The sequence below is a fragment of the Apodemus sylvaticus genome, chromosome 15 (assembly GCF_947179515.1).
Source record: "Apodemus sylvaticus chromosome 15, mApoSyl1.1, whole genome shotgun sequence".
NCBI classification, from domain to species: domain Eukaryota; kingdom Metazoa; phylum Chordata; class Mammalia; order Rodentia; family Muridae; genus Apodemus; species Apodemus sylvaticus.
In genome coordinates, this window is record NC_067486.1 from 77,471,333 (window position 1) to 77,485,626 (window position 14,294).

Sequence of the window (14,294 nt, forward strand, 5' to 3'; positions counted from 1 at the left end):
TGACACACCTCCTCCAACCAGGCCATACCTCCTAATCTCAAACAGTACTACCAAAAAGGGCCAAGTATTCTAACACACAAGTTTATGGGGGCTTTCAAACCACCATAAGAGATAATAGACAAAACCCAAAAGTAAGGCAAAGACATCTACTTTGATTACAAAACTTAAAACAACCACACACATAGTTGAACAAGTGTCTTTGTGGGATGCTGGAGCATCTTTTGGGTATATGCCCAGGAGTGGTGTAGCTGGGTCTTGAAGTAAAACTATTCCCAATTTTCAGAGAAACCACCAAATTAAGTTCCAAAGCAGGTGTACAAGTTTGCACTCCCATCAGCAATGGAGGAGTGTTCCCTTTGCTCCACATCTTCACCAGCAAGTGCTGTCACTTGAGTTTTTGATCTTAGCAATTTGGACTGCTGTAAGCTGGAATTTCAGAGTTGTTTAGATTTGCATTTCCCTGATGACTAAGACCTTTGAACATTTCTTTCTTTCTTTCTTTCTTTCTTTCTTTCTTTCTTTCTTTCTTTCTTTCTTTCTTTCTTTCTTTCTTTCTTTCTTTTCTTTTGTGATTATGTCTTTTTTATGTTTTTTATTAGATATATTCTTTATTTACATTTCAAATATTGTCCCCTTTCCTGGTACCCCCTCCCCCCAAAATCCTGTAATCTATCTCCCCCTCCCCAATCAATCCATCCCTGCTTCCCTGTCCTGGTATTCCTCTACACTACGGCATCAAGTATTTCCAGGACCAAGGGTCTCTCCTCCCTTTGGTGTCTAACAAGATCATCCTCTGCTGCCAATGTGTCTGGGGCCATGGGTAATCCATGTGTACTCTTTGGTTGATGATTTTTGCCCCTGGGAGCACTGGGAGTACTGGGTGACTCATATTGTTGTTCCTCCTGTGGCACTGCAAACCCCTTCAGCTCCTTGGTTCCTTTCTTTAGCTTCCCCATTGGGGACCTTGTGCTCTGTTCAATGACTGTCTGAGAGTGTCCCCTTAGTATTTGTCATGCACTAGCAGAGCCTCCCAGGTGAAAGCTATATCCGGCACCAGTCAGCCAGCACTTGTGGGCATCCACAATAGTGTCCAAGTTTTGTAACTGTATATGGGATGGATCACTAGGTGGTGTAGTCCCTGGATAGTCTTCCCCACAGACTCTGCTCAACCTTTTATCTCTATATCTCCTTCTGTGGGTATTTTGTTCCCTTTTCTACAAAGGACCCAAGTATCTATACTTTGTTCTTCCTCCTTCTTTGGCATCCTTTGATATGTGAATTGTGTCTTTGGTATTCCATGCTTCTGGGCTAACATCCACTTAACAGTGAGTGCATACCATATTTTGTGATTGGGTTACCTCACACAGGATGATATTTTCCAGTTCTATCATTTGTTTAAGAATCTCATGATTTCATTGATTTTAATGGCTGAATAGTACTCCATTGTGTATATATACTACATTTTCTGTATCCATTCCTCTGTTGAGGGACATCTGAGTTTTTCCAGCTTCATAAAAGCCATATTATAAATATGGCTGCTATGAACATAGTGGAGCATGTGTCCTTATCACATGCTGGAGAATCCTCTGGATATATGCCCAGGAGTGGTATAGCTGGGTCTTCTGGTAGTATTATGCCCAGTTTTCTGAGGAACCACCAAACTGATTTCCAGAGTGGTTGTACCAGTTTGCAATCCCACCGGCAGTGGAGGAGTGTTCCTCCTTCTCCACAACCTCTCCAGCACCTGCTGTCACCTGAGTTCTTTATCTTAGCCATTCTGACCGATGTGAAGTGAAATCTCAGGGTTGTTTTGATTTGCATTTCCCTGATGACTAAGGATGTTAAACATTTCTTTAGGTGCTTCTCAGCCATTCAATATTCCTCAGGTGAAAATCTTTTGTTTAGCTCTGTACCCCATTTTTAATAGGGGTATTTGGTTCTCTGGAGTCTAACTTCTTGAGTTCTTTGTTTGCATTGGATATTTCTTTAAGTGCTTCTCAGCCATCCAAATTCCTTTGTTGAGAATTCTATTTAGCTTTGTGCCCCATTTTTCAATTGGGTTATTTGGGTGGTTGAGGTTTACCTTCTTGAGGTTTTTTTTTTTTTTTTTTTTAATAAATTTTGGATATTAGCCCTCTGTCAGATATAGGGTTAGTGAATATGAAGGCTGCCATTTTGTGCTATTGACAGTGTCCTTTGCCTTACAGAAGCTTTGCAATTTCAAGAAGTCCCATTTATCAACTATTGATCCCAGAGCCTGAGCCATTGGTGTTCTGCTTAAAAAACTGTCTTCTGTACCAATGCATTCAAAGCTATTTCCCACATTCTCTTCTGTGAGGTTTAGTGCATCTGGATTTATGTGGAGGTCCTTGATTCACTTGGACTTGACTTTTGTGCAGGGTTATAAATATGGATCAATTTGCATTCTTCCACATGGAGACATACAGTTAGACCAGCACCATTTGTTGAAGATGGGTTTTTTTCCATTTTATAGTTTTGGCTTCTTTATAAAAAATAGATGTGTGTTTATTTATGGGTCTTCAATTCAATGCCATTGTTCAATGTGTTTGTTTCTGTACCAATACCATGATATTTTTTATCACTAGTGCTCAAGCTATTAGTATAGCTTGAGGTCAGGGATGGTGATTCCTCTGGAAGTTTTTTGTTTGTTTGTTTGTTTGTTTTTTGTTTTTTTTATTAAGGATTGTTGTGGCTATTCTGGGTTTTTTGTTTTTCCATATGAAACTGAGAATTGCTCTTTTAAGGTCTATAAAAAATTGTGTTAGAATTTTGATGAGGATTGAATTGAATCTGTAGATTGCTTTTGGTAAGATGGCGATTTTTACTATGTTAATCCTGCCTATCCATGAGCATGGGAGATCTTTCCATCTTCTGAGATCTTCTTCAGTTTCTTTCTTCAGGGACTTGAAGTTCTTGTCATATAGACCTTTCATCTGCTTGGTTAGACTTACACTAATATATTTTTATATTATTTGTGATTATTGTGAAGGGAAAGAAATTTCCATAATTTCTTTCTCAGCCCATTTATCCTTTGTGTAGAGGAAGACTACTGATTTGTTTGAGTTAATTTTATATCCAGCCACTTTGCTAAAGTTGTTTATCAGATATAAGAGTTCTCTGGTAGAATTTTTGTGGTCGCCTATGTATACTATCATATCATCTGCAAATACCAATAATTTGACTTCTTTTCTAATTTGTATCTCTTGATCTCTTTTAGTTGTCTTATTGCTCTGGCTAGATTGTCAAGTACTATATTGAACATATAGGGAGAGTGTGGGCAGCCTTTTTTCCCTGATTGTAGTGGAATTACTTTTAGTTTCTCTCCATTTACTTCAACTATGTTCATAGAAATTTTATTCATAGTAGCCAGAAACTGGAAACAATCTATACATCCCTCAACTGAAGAATGGATAAAGAAATTGTGGTATATCCACACAATGAAATACTGTTCAGCTATTAAGAAAGATATCATGAATTTTGCAAGCAAATAGGTGGATCTTGAAAATATCTTCCAGAAAGAGGTAACCCAGACCCAAAAGGACTGCATGGTAGGTACTCACTTAAAAATGGATATCAGCATAAAATACAGAATACCTATGCTATACTCCACAGACGCAAAGAAGCTAAACAAGAAGGAGGCCACAAGTGAAGATGCTTGAATCTCACTGAGAATGGGGACTAAAATAATCATAAGAGGCAGATGGAGAGAGGGAACCGGGTGGGAGAGGGAATAGGGAAGGGAATGAGGAAAGTTTAGGACCAGGACAGAAGAGATGGCCTTATGGCCATGAGAATGAATGGAAATCTGCAGACAGGGGTGTGGAGGTGGGGACATCTCCAAGAAACGACAGAGACCTGGAATGAGGGAGATACCCAAGAATCAATGGGGGTGTCCTTAGTTATGATTCACAGCATTTTGGGATAAGGAACCTGAAGAGGCCACCTCTTGTAGCCAGGCAGGAACCCCAATGGAGCAATAGGAACACCAACTCACACACAAAACATTTGACCCAAAATTTATCCTGTTTACAAGAAATGCAGGGATGGGGTGGGTGGAGCAAAAACTGGAGGGACTCACTATCCAGTAACTGGCCCAACTTGAGACCCATCCCAAGGGCAATCACTAATCTCTGACATTATTAATGATAATCTGTTATATTGGCAGACAGTAGTCTAGCATGGCTATCCTCTGACAGGCTCCACCCAGTAGCTGACTCAGACAGATGTAGACACACACAGCTAAACAATGGATGGAGCTTGGGGACTCTTATGGAAAAATAGGAGGAAGAATTGCATACCCTTAGCATATAGGAACTCCACAGGAAGACCAACAGGGTCAACTAATCTAGATGCCTGGTGCTCTCAGAGACTAAATCACCAACCAAAGAACATACAGGACCTAGGCCTCCCTGCACGTATGTAGCCGATGTGCAGCTTGGTCTACATGTGGGTCCCAAACAACTGGAGCAGGAGCTATCCCTAAAGTTGTTGCCTACATGTGGGGTATGTTGTTTTAGCTGGGCAGCCTTGTCTGGCCTCACTGGGAAAGCTAGGTGTGTCCTAGTCTCATAGAGACTTGATGTACTGGGGTGGGGGGATATGCAAGGGGTCCCTAGCATGGGGGCAGTGAGCGGGATGTAAGTTAATAAGTAAAATAATAATTATGATGATGATAATAGTAATAAATTATTTGAATAAAAGTCCATACCCAGAGGATACAAGGAGCAGTGTTGACTATATTACCCCTCTTCCCAGCTGGCACACAAACAATCCCAGGTTCCTGTGGTTGTTCAGAGGGAGGAAGAGAATTAGAGACAAACTTAGGCTCACCACAACTTTTGGATCCTTTATGGATGGCCCTTTATGGTCTTGTCTCGTGAATCCCAAGGCTCAGTTGGAGAATAAATGTAGGCTCACAGAAGCCAGCATGCAGATCTTGGCAATAGCTTTGCATTCATCTCAGCAGGGAGAAGTCAAGAGCATCATTCTGTAAGCAGTCAGTGGGTGTCCTTGGCTCACACCTGTCTGGCTTCCACATCTAGCCTTGAAACCTCCCCAGGCCAGAGAATAGGACCAATCGGATTGTCATTCACAAAGGGAACATCTGTCCCTGCCCACTCCTCAGTTTTTTTATCTGATAACTGATTTTATTTATCTATTTTTTCCTTTTTTAAAATTAGATATATTCTTTATTTACATTTCAAATGCTGTCACCTTTCCTGGTTCCCCTCCCAAAAGGCTCATAGCCCATCTCCCCTCCCCCTGTTCCCCAATCAACTGATAACTGTTTTTAATATGAAGCAATTTTCTAATGACTTAATATGAATAAAAATGGCAGGCATATTTGTTTAATCAGTGTGTCTTTGATTATTATTTGGAATGGGGCTTGCCTGTAGATGTCACAGGGCAGCTTTCAATAATCAATCATTTTCTTCTATGTTGTAGCAGTAGACTCTCTCTTATTGCAGTCATGTGGCGCAGTCTAGGTTAGATGGACCAGGAGATTCTGGGTGCTTTTCCTGTCTGGCCACCCTCATGACTGTAGGAGCACAGGGGGTACAGGTTAGTACCATCCATCTGACTTTTTTGGGGGGGTTTAGGATTTGTACTCAAGTCACAGGCTTTCCTGACAAGGATTTGTACTATCTTGCCTACCCAGAGACTTACTCCTCAGTTTTTAACCCAACCAAACACTAATCTTCCTTGCGTTTGGAAAGCAGGGCCAGAGAAGTAATTACCCATAGTAGGAACATGTAGCTCTGCCCAGGCACAGTGCTGGAGCAGGCATTATACCCAGCCTTGGTGTACTGCTTGAGACTACCATAGGGGGAAGGAAAGCCCCCCAGCCCACAAGTGTGTGTGTGTGTGTGGGGGGGGTGTTAGACTTTGGTTCTGCCCACTCTGACAGGTTAATTCATAAAACCAGAGACAGTCCTGAGCCTCAGAACCCAACCATTCCCTATCCTCAGTCCCCAAATGGTGAAGAAGCAGTATGATACAGTGTCACTGGATTACATTTCATACCGTAGACTGACTTCAACTCACAGCCCAGCTCAACTAGAGAACACAGTAGCAAAGTCTACAATGGCTAGGTTGTGGACCACTAACCAGCACAGCAGGAATCAAAGGCAAGATCAAACAGTGAAGATATGCCAGCAACAAAGAGCACACAAGAGGAGGCTGGAAGGTGTCACTGTTTCTTTCCCTGTACAAGGGCCGATGGCAGAACATAGGAGACTGGCAGTAGACTGCCAATGAAGGAAATAATGAAGTTGTACAAGGTAAACTCTGAGGAAATGGGAATAAGTGAACTGAGCATCAATGAATTTGGAATAGTTCCCTTAAAAAGGTAAAGAACCACATGAAGATTCAGATGCAAAATTGAATGATTTGTTGAGATTTTAAAAATCATTCTGAATTGCCGTTGAATGGCATGGTAAGCCCATTTTTGTCAAAGATGTCCAATCCTGTACTGAAAAGAAGTGGCAGATGTGGTCTTTTCTACTTGTTCCAGATCTTAAAGCAAAGACTTGATCTGTCCCTGGAGAAAAGGTCAACTGTAGGCTCTTCATACAAAGCCACTATTACGTGGGGTGCATTGTTGTTGAGAGTTTTCATATTGAATGTATATTTATTTATATGTATGTTTATATTTATTTATGTGGGGTGCATTGTTGAGAGTTTGCATATTGAATGCATATTTATTTTAAGACCTGTTTTATTCACATCCAATGAAAGGATAACATTTCTAATCGATAAATAATATGAAATTAGTGGTGAAATGGAAATAAGAAAACTAAAGCTCATAGGAATAGGGAATAAAGTAATCAAGCTAAACATTTTAATAGAAAACAGCAGCAGAGAAGTCAGATGGAAAAGTATCACTAAATGTGAAGATAGAACATTTGAAACTATACAGTCAGATAAGTACAAAGAGAGCCAGGAAATGATGCGGTTGTTACCACGTTAGCTGAGCAGGCCTGACTTACAGAGTTCAATCCCAGAAATGCAGGTAAAAAGCCCGGTTAGGTGGCACAGATCTGTAATCCCAGAATCTCTAGAGTGAGACAGGAAGTTCATGTGCTAGCTACCCTGGGGTACACAGCATGGCAGAAACAAGACAATCCCTGCCTCTCTGAAGGAAGGCAAGGAGGGGAAAGAGTAATCATTCCTGTAATCCCAGCTGCCTGCCAGAGGTGGGGGGAGAAAAAGAGGGTGAGTTGGGGGAGAAAATGGAGGAAAGGAAGAAGACTGGAAGAAAAGGAGAAGAGAAAGAAGAGGAAGTAGAGACAGAAGAGGAGAGGACAAGAGAGGAGAGGAGAGGACAGGACAGGAGAGGAAGGGAGGGGAGGGGAAGGGGGAGGGGAGGGAGAGGGGAGGGGGGAGGGGAGGGAAGGGAGAGGGGAGGGGGGGAGGGGAGGGGAGGGGAGGGGAGGAGGAAAAGGAGGAGGAGGAGGAGGAGGAGGAGGAGGAGGAGGAGGAGGAGGAGGAGGAGGAGGAGGAGAAGGACGACAAGGACGGAAGGGTAATTCTACCCATGTTTCAATATTGGTACCTACCATGGCTTGCCTATTTCCCATCAGCAGAAGTGCTTTTGCTCCTCAGACTCCACCTTGACCCTGACCTGCACCATCATGTTCCCCACTTGACATTTTCATGTGCTTTCTTCCAGGCAGTTATGCATGTGTGCTCAAGAAAACAGCACTGTATTCCAGATCAGTGCTACTGACAACACCTGTGCATAGGCAGGGCAGGCGCATCTCCCCCAGGCTTCTGTTTCACAGAGGGCAGAAGCCAGGAGACACATCTCCTAGTGCCAGGCAGCAGCTGCTCATGTGCTCACTGCCCTGAATGGGATTTCTCTTTCTATCAAAATTTGTTCTCCAATTAATTCTGAGGAGGACTGAGTATAAATAATCATGAAGGAATTCTTCTATGACACAATACAGTCCTTTACACTCCTGAATTGATGGCAAACTCCCAGCTTGTGGGGCAAACTTTCGGGATTGGAGCACTCCTGCTTCCCCGGAGAGGGCAAGCCCACCCTAGACTCACAGTGCACATCACAGCACATCCTAAAGGCTATGCTGAGGGCCATGACCCTCACACACTGCTTCCTTCTTCTTACAATTAGCCAAGGAACTGGGACCCCATTTTTCCACCTCCCCATAATTAACATCTGTATCTTAAAAACAGCAACAGATTCCAGAAGGAGGAACAAAAGAAAGCAGTCTCCAGACACAGATGGAGAGACCCACCCACCATCTCACCAGGCCAGTGGGAAGGTCCTCAGGCATGGGGCCAGGGGAAATTTGGCCAAATAGAATGATTTTTCTATTTTCTGCTTTCAACTCCCATTCTCATGGGATCCAAACAATGCTTCTCTATCATTACGGAGATGTATTGCTTCAAGGCTCTCACAACGCCAAAGCATTGGATGCAGGGCCAGGGAAACACTCCAGTAAGACTCGGATCAAGACGTCATCAGAAGAGGCTGCCCAGAGGCCTGTCTTCCTGAAGGAGAATCCCCACAAAGCCCAGCATCCACCCTGCGGTCTCCAGAGTCCTAGTGGGCAGCAAGCGCCACCCTTGAATGGCCTGTTGCCCTTTCCCCATTCCACAGCCCAGGAAGCTGCAGCTTGAAGTTCTAAAGGGCAGGGGTGTGGAGGGAGGAGACATTAGGCTTGATTTCTTAAGGGCTGTAATGTGTGAAGTACCTCAAAGTGTGTGGTTTTGACAACAGAGCTGTATTGTCCGAAACTTCTAGAAGCCAGAACTCCCAGACTGAGGTTAGTCCCTCTGAGGCCTGTGGGGAAGAGTCTGTTCTAGGCAGCTTCTCCCGCTTCTGGCGGGTTCTCTGGCAGTCGTTGGCATTCCTTGGCTTGTACATCACCGCAACCTCAGCCTTCAACATGACATGGTGTTTTCTCTGTGTGTGCCTGTCTCTAGATGGCTCCTTTTTATGAGGATGCTAGTCACACTGGTGGGGGGGGGGGCACTAGTCATATTGGGGGCGGGGCGGGGCGGGGCGGGGCGGGCCCACCCTACTGCTGCATGACCTCATCTGAAATAATTAGGTCTCCAATAGTCCCATTTCCAAAGAGCTTCCAGCCTAAGCCCTGGGACTAGGAATTCAATATTAAGGATTTGGGGTGATGCCAAAAGAAATGTCCCTTCCAAAAACCCTGCTCTTTTCCAGGATTTGTCTTCAAACACTCTTAGCTATTTCCTAAAAACATCATTTCCCTAAGAATATAAAACAATGGTTCTCAACCTTTGGTAAAAACCCCTTTGAGGGTCAAAACCCCTTTGAGAATCAAATGACCATTTTATAAGGGGTTGTCTAAAACCATCAAAAAATAGATATTTACATTACAATTCATAACTAGCAAAATTACAGTTATTAAGAAACAATGAAAATAATCTTAGGGCTGGGGGTCATCACATCATGAACTGTGTTAAAGGGCTGTAGGAAGGTTAAGAGTCACTGGTCTAAGGGTCCTGAATTCCAGAGCAAGAGCCTTTCCTTCTATTCTTTACCCTGTTCTATTTCTCCTCTCTCCTAAGGTGAGCGATAGACGATAGCTTCGTTACTATCAAGAGTGAATGGGGGAAAGATGAATAAACTGTCACTATCTCTGAGATTCTGTCCTTCATGGTAAACATACACACTTTTCCTGGGGTATTGAAGAGGGGGAGAGACTCCTGGAGGAGTGCAGGGCATTTGGCTTCCACACAAGGCTCCTTGGGACACAGAGTGGTAACCAGTCATTAGCTTTAGAAGATATGAAGAGAAGAAGCAGATTTCTGAAAAAGATATTTATTTTAAAATTTGCACATAATCTTTGGATAATTTAGAATTAACAGGTATGTTTTAAAAGTTTCTGACACAAACCCGGAACCAAGAGCAACAATAGATTCGATTGGCAGAAGAAAGAGGATCCTGCATTTAGGATGCATAGATGGCTACTGACGTCAGCGTCCACGTAGACAGACGTTTTTCTATAACATTCAGTCGCAGATTTTAAACTACCTGTCACAAATACCAAACACGTCGCCAGACTAACAGTGATGCCCACATCCACTCTGTAGCCCACATTTATAGAGAACAGAGAAAAGTCTAATAGACATCAGAATCATATTACACTTATTAATTTATTCCCCCAATTTAATAAGAATTAAAAACTAGAATCTACCCAGTGTAGTCTCCATCTCTAATGTACCTCTTGCTGACAGAAGAAATGTCAGTTTGCTGGGCACTCCATCCACAGTCCTGATGCCTTATGGTGAGCGCATGAGATCAGAACTTGAATCGAGCCAGGAATTTCCTAGACCAATACCACACAGGGGCCAAGCAGCCCAATGCTCTGTGCACCCTGAGGTGCAGGCAGAGGTAGGCTCCTGTGTGTTGCAAATGACGCAGTCGTCTCACAACAGAAAGGATGCCCAATTCCTCTCCATTGCCCTCCCTTGCAGCAAGGCCCAGCATGGGTGTGGTCACCAAGTAGGTCTTCTTGTAAGGAAACAAGGAAGGACAGCAGAGTACCTACTTCCTGTGCACTGTGGACACAGCCCAGCCACGTGCTTTCCTGTAGTCCCCACACAGCCTTGTGAGGTAGGATTGTCACCCCCATTTTACAGGTATGGAAACAAAGTGGCACAGTGAGGAAATGGGGGTCAACCTGGAAACCCAGGGCCTTTTCCTCCGGGCTTTCTATTGCCCGTATAAGGCAAGGTGTCAGCAGTAAACAAGATTCTGAGCTCTAAGACAGTGGGTCTGCAGCTCGAAACACTGAGGCCCTGTGAGCACAGAGGCCAGCCTTGGGAATCCAGCAGATGGTGTCTTAGTGGCCTGGGTTCAATAACCTTAATTCTAACCATAAGTCATTGAACCACTCCATGCCAGGGGCTGAGTGGGCTGCTGTGGCTTCCCACCAGGTCAAGAGGTCTCAGAAAATCCTTGTGAGAGTATGCTTGTCAAACAGGGTGGGTGCTTCCTGCCCAGAGACCAATGTCACTCCCTTGCAGGGGTGAGGGCAGGGCAATCTATGATCATACACCTCACCCCTTGTGAGAATCAGTCATGATTAAGATTCTAACCTAAGTCCCAGAAAACATATTCCCCATGCCCTGAGAGACCTTTCATGGTGGGCCCATAAGGTCAGTGAAAGTTGGGGTATTTGCCAAACAGAAAATGATTAAAAGTAATTTGGGAGGGAAGCCTACTGTAAGGGAGAGGAGGGATAGCAATTAGGAGATGGTAAGGGAGTAGACACTTGAAAAAATAAAATAAAATAAGAGCCCCAGTCTATCTGACTAACCTGCTGTCTACTGTGGGGCAGCACTTGGTGCCAATGTGGGTAGGACTTCCTAACAAAAATACCTTGGGCCTCCATGTTCTAACAGGTCCTACAGAATGTAAGATCAGTGATAAAGGGGAAAATGAAAACAGGTCTTCTGATGCAGATCGTATGTCTCTCTTCTTCCTCTAAGTGCTGCATCTACAAGAACACAGTAGAGCCAGCCCCTCCCAGGTATTCAGACAGCGGGCTCTTAGAGAGGAGCCCAGTTCACTGAGTACATGGAATGTTCACATTCTAGCTGCCTGTTAGACATCTCTTTCTTCCACTCAACTCTGATCAGGTCGGGGTCAGGTGGAAGGGTTTGTAGCTTGCGTCTCCACAGGGAGTGGGAAGAGGGCTACCCAAGATCCTTTGCTCATAAGCATCCAGGATGAAGGGTCAGCCTATCCAGACAGGGTGACAGCGGGGCTATGTCCCAAGGGGAACAACTTTACTCTAGAGTAACTGAGTACATTTCCCCATCCTGTCCCAATCATTTGCTTCTCCTCCCTGAGGCCATCCTGCTTCTGACACCATCATGATTTGGGAGACTTTCTTTAGGATGTGAAATCAATACCTAGGGGAGATTTCAAGCCATAGAGGGCGCTCCTTTGTGAGGATGGCATCATTCGGCTGGGAAAAACAAAGTCTAGTTTTGGCAACCCTGGTGAGAAATGTGCATCTTTCTTCCCCTACCCATGTGGAAGGAGAGGAGGATGCTGTCTAGAAGGAATGCGTGTGGCAAGAATCTGGCCTCCCATACTCTGTGGCTGCAGGGAAGGCTGGGTCTGCCTCCTTACCATTAGGCTGTGGAGGCCCCAAAACTCTCACCAACAAAACCCCCTAGAGTGCAAGAAGCAGGCTGGGACTGTTGAATAAAACCACTCCTTCAAGCGGTGGGGACCAGGAGAGTGGCCATACGATGACTTATGGAGAAGACTGAGGGTGCCTGGGTAGGGACACATGCTCAGCAGCGAATGTTCCGGAAGCCAGACAGGGTGGCTTTCCCAAACAAATAAATGTCTTCATCTGTCCCCTCGTTGAGGTGCTTCACCATGTTCTTCTCGAAGAGGAGCGGGTGGTAGGCTCCCATCGTGCAGGCACTGTCAAAGAACTTTTGGTGGTAGTAGCACACGTCCGTCTTGCGCTTGGATGGGAGGAACTCGTAAATATCTACCTGGTCACACAGCGTCATCATGATGATGATACCTGAGGAGGGGAGCAGAGAGAGACATGTCCAGCAAGTGCAAGCAACCCAGATCTCTGCCCAGTCACTGCAGCTCTTTAGAACCTCGAATTTGGTGAGCAGTCACCCAGAGTTCTATCTGTTCTTACGATTTCCAGACTGGGATTTGCTGATAAGCCAAGGCCACCAGACTGGGCTATTTTATACCATTGTATCCCCAACACCACAGTCAGGTCCTGGGACATGGTATATAAACCTATTGCTATGCTACAGGATTAAAGGACCTAGTCATTGAATTTATCAATGGAGTAAGCTATAGAAACCCAACGTGACTGAGACAAGAAATCAAACAATGCTGTCCCTTGTACTTGTTCTTAGCACTTCCTGGCATTGCTTCACCCTGCCAAGGCCTCATGAGGAATAATGAAGACTGTCTCATAGGATTCCTGTAGGACATAGTTCTGAGGACAGAAGATTTCTCCCCTTAGTTGGGATGAGACCAAAGGAGGCTAAGCATGGCGCACACTGGTGCTGCCCAGGGAGGCTGTGCAGTGAGACGAAGCCCATTCTGATACGGGGGACTCATCTGATCACCCAGACTTGACCCTGAGTGGCTGAGGTGTTTTGTGCAAGAAACAATGCTTCTATGTGCCATGGGCTCTTCATTTGTCCCAAGAGGGAGACCTAAGTAATGCTTCACTGTGTGGGTTAGTGCTGAAGTTAAATAAGATCTCAGAGCCCTTCAGTAACTCTTAGTACAAGCTATCTAACATGGAGCGGGTCCCAACTGAGAGCTAAGCTACTGACTGTGGGAACAACTTCTAGAAGAATCACACTTTTGCCTCTCTGCTTGCCCCCTGACTCAATGAGGGAGAGAGGCCCGACTGACTCAGACACTACAGAAGCAACCCTAGGAAGGACAGGAGGGAACACTTCTCAGTGAGGCCCAAATGCACTGGTGAGGGGTAAGGGGCAGTGTGGTTAGGAGGGAACAGGTATGGCAGGGGCAATGCAGATGGCAGCAGGGCACGGGGACAACAGGAAGTGTGTTCCTCAGCATGCTGACCGCTGCTGCTCTAAAAGCTCCAGGAAGAATCCGGATGCATCTACCTGAATGCTGAAGCCAAGGGTACGAAGGGACTGATGCACTGCCTTTTCATCCCTGCCTCTAGCAGAAAACTAAGCTACCCATTTACTAGGGGAAAATTACCATGTCAGACCCACAAGGGTAAGTGAAAGACTGTCTGCCCTCTAGTAAGGGAAGCAGACAGATAAACTGCACAGTGCTGAGTCCCTGGAATCATCTGGTGAAAGGTGTTCTACTATAGGTGCCCAAGGAAGGAAGGAATGCCCATTCCTCTGCAGAGACAGCCTGTTCGTTCATGGGAATGCCCCAGTGGTTCATCCCAAGAGAAAGGGAGGGAAGGATGGATGGGCATTAAGATCTGAGGGGCATGGATTCAGTGCCCTTACCCCAGATGTCCACCCCACACCTGCTTCCCACTTCCTGAGTGGCCCCACATAGACAAGCTTGCCCAGCTTCTCTCACGGTCGTGACTAAAGCATCCACAAAGCCAGGAGAGGTAGGATTAACTTCTGTCTGTGTCAGGTTCAAACATGACTCTGAAGAGCAATGTTACCAATTTACATATGAAACCCTTTTTTAGTTCATTATAATTTCTGGCATTGTGAGTTTTAAACATGATGCATTAAAACATCATTTGATTAAGGAGCTTTAGCGTACT

General features: G+C 44.8%; 1 protein-coding gene across 7 annotated transcripts in view; it reads right to left on the reverse strand.

Moving 5' to 3' along the window:
- Positions 1–9,825: 9,825 nt before the first annotated feature.
- The window catches only part of St6gal1 (ST6 beta-galactoside alpha-2,6-sialyltransferase 1), a 131,144-nt gene continuing 126,675 nt past the window's right edge, over positions 9,826–14,294 (reverse strand). For all 7 annotated transcript variants that reach the window (XM_052158516.1, XM_052158510.1, XM_052158513.1 and 4 more), the window contains one exon: positions 9,826–12,572. In XM_052158516.1, the coding sequence (XP_052014476.1) occupies positions 12,331–12,572 (242 nt within the window). In that variant the 3' untranslated portion in view covers positions 9,826–12,330. The remainder of the gene's footprint in view (positions 12,573–14,294) is intronic.